The sequence below is a fragment of the Daphnia magna genome, unplaced genomic scaffold (assembly GCF_020631705.1).
Source record: "Daphnia magna isolate NIES unplaced genomic scaffold, ASM2063170v1.1 Dm_contigs163, whole genome shotgun sequence".
Classification (NCBI taxonomy): domain Eukaryota; kingdom Metazoa; phylum Arthropoda; class Branchiopoda; order Diplostraca; family Daphniidae; genus Daphnia; species Daphnia magna.
In genome coordinates, this window is record NW_025533147.1 from 82,398 (window position 1) to 84,162 (window position 1,765).

Genomic DNA, 1,765 nt, shown 5'->3' on the forward strand with positions numbered 1-1,765 from the left:
GTGGGTTTCATAATTTGTCGTCGCATGATCAAAGAAACTACGTGGTGTTAATGTATTGAAAAACATAGGCATGTATTATGTAGCCCGGTTACCTCAGTTGGTAGAGCGCGGGACTTTTAATCCTGAGGTCGAGGGTTCAAGTCCCTTATCAAGCGTAATTTGAATAGTTTTCTTTCCAGCGAGTTCTCATTATCGGGGTTTTCGTTAAATTTGTATGTTATTGAAATCATCCGCTAACGCATTAGGGCTCAAGACCTCAACGTGGTCGAATAATCAGACGAGATGACTGAGTGGTTAAGGTGATGGACTGCTAATTCATTGTGCATTGCACGCGTGGGTTCGAATCTCATCTTCGTCGGGAAACTTAAACTAGAGGTTAATTTCGATGCCAAAGATGTTTGTCACAGTCAATTGTCATATAAATTACGTTTGACATTGACTGTTTGTTGACATTGTTTTATTAGCTTATTCTTAGCAAACAAAGGAGGGGTAACCAAAACAAAAAAGGTGGCGTCCTCTTGGTGGGTGGGCGTACTTTAACTATTCAGTTCTTTTTTAGCTATCGCTAAGCAAACATCATGTCGTCGGACTCAAGCTCTAGTTCGTCCGACTCTTCATCAAGTTCAAGTTCGTCAAGTTCATCTTCTTCAAGAAAAGACAGAGATTACTCGGTGAAATTTAAATTCAACGATACCAAGTCGACAGGTTTGTCAAGATGGATAGTTTCAGGTTTAGGAGAAGCTAAAGCTAAGTCAGCAAGAGAGATTTTCAAGCCTAAGATTAAGAAAAATTCAAGCTTGTTAACTAACCCGTCGTTAGACGAAGCGTTTTATATTCGTCTAAAGAGTGTAATGAATTCAGCCGCAGCCAAGAACAACATCGACCCACTAGAAAAAGTGTATCGAAACCAGACTTACAAACTAATCGATGCAGTAAAACCTCTTATGTTTTTAGCAAGCCGCATAGGAAGGAAGAAGAAGTCAAGAAAAATTACGCTCGCGGTTCGTGCAGCTCTTAAATTGTGGGCAGTTCTCTACAACGTCACTACAGCCAGGCGCCGCAACATTTTGTCGCAGATATATCCTCAAAACATCGGGCTTTTGGACAACAAAGGTATCTTGCCAGTGGGCGGCGAACTTCTTTTCGGTCCTAAATTTGTGGATGTTCTGGTGGACCAAGTCAACACCCTCAACAAACTCAACCAAGCGGGGAAATCAGCAGCTCCACCACCCAACCAACCGAGACCATCTACATCTTCCGGAAGTAACGCTCAGAATCGGAATGTGCAAACTAGACTCGCTTTTTCCGATTCTTTTGGAGGCCGTATTGCGCGATTCGCACATGAATGGTCTCAACTGACGCAAGACCCTTGTATCCTAGCGACAGTGTGTAGAGGTTTTGAATTGAAGTTTTTATCGGACCCGTAATCAGTCTCATGCTCCGTCCAATGCCGTAATGTCTCGTCAGCAAAAGGAACTCTGTGACCAAGAAATCGTTTCCTTGTTCAAGAAGGGTGCCACAGTCAAAGCAGTCGGGCCGGGCTTTATAAGTAGCATTTTTCTTATCCCGAAAAAGACAGGTAGGCATCGGCCAATCATCAACCTCAAGAACTTAAACAAATTTCTAGTCGAGCATCCATTTAAGATGGAAGGAATTAGCACCATCAGACACACCGTTAGGGAAGGGGATTGGTTAGCTAAACTAGACCTAAAAGACGCCTATCTGACAGTCCCAGTGTTTGAAGGTCACAGAAAACTTTTACGTT

The 1,765-nt window shown here is 42.8% G+C and overlaps 1 protein-coding gene across 1 annotated transcript; it reads left to right on the forward strand.

Moving 5' to 3' along the window:
- Window positions 1–578: 578 nt before the first annotated feature.
- Window positions 579–1,427, forward strand: LOC123467200. The gene has a single exon (XM_045167233.1). The coding sequence runs from the start codon at window positions 579–581 to the stop codon at window positions 1,425–1,427; it is 849 nt and encodes a 282-aa protein (XP_045023168.1).
- Window positions 1,428–1,765: the final 338 nt, after the last annotated feature.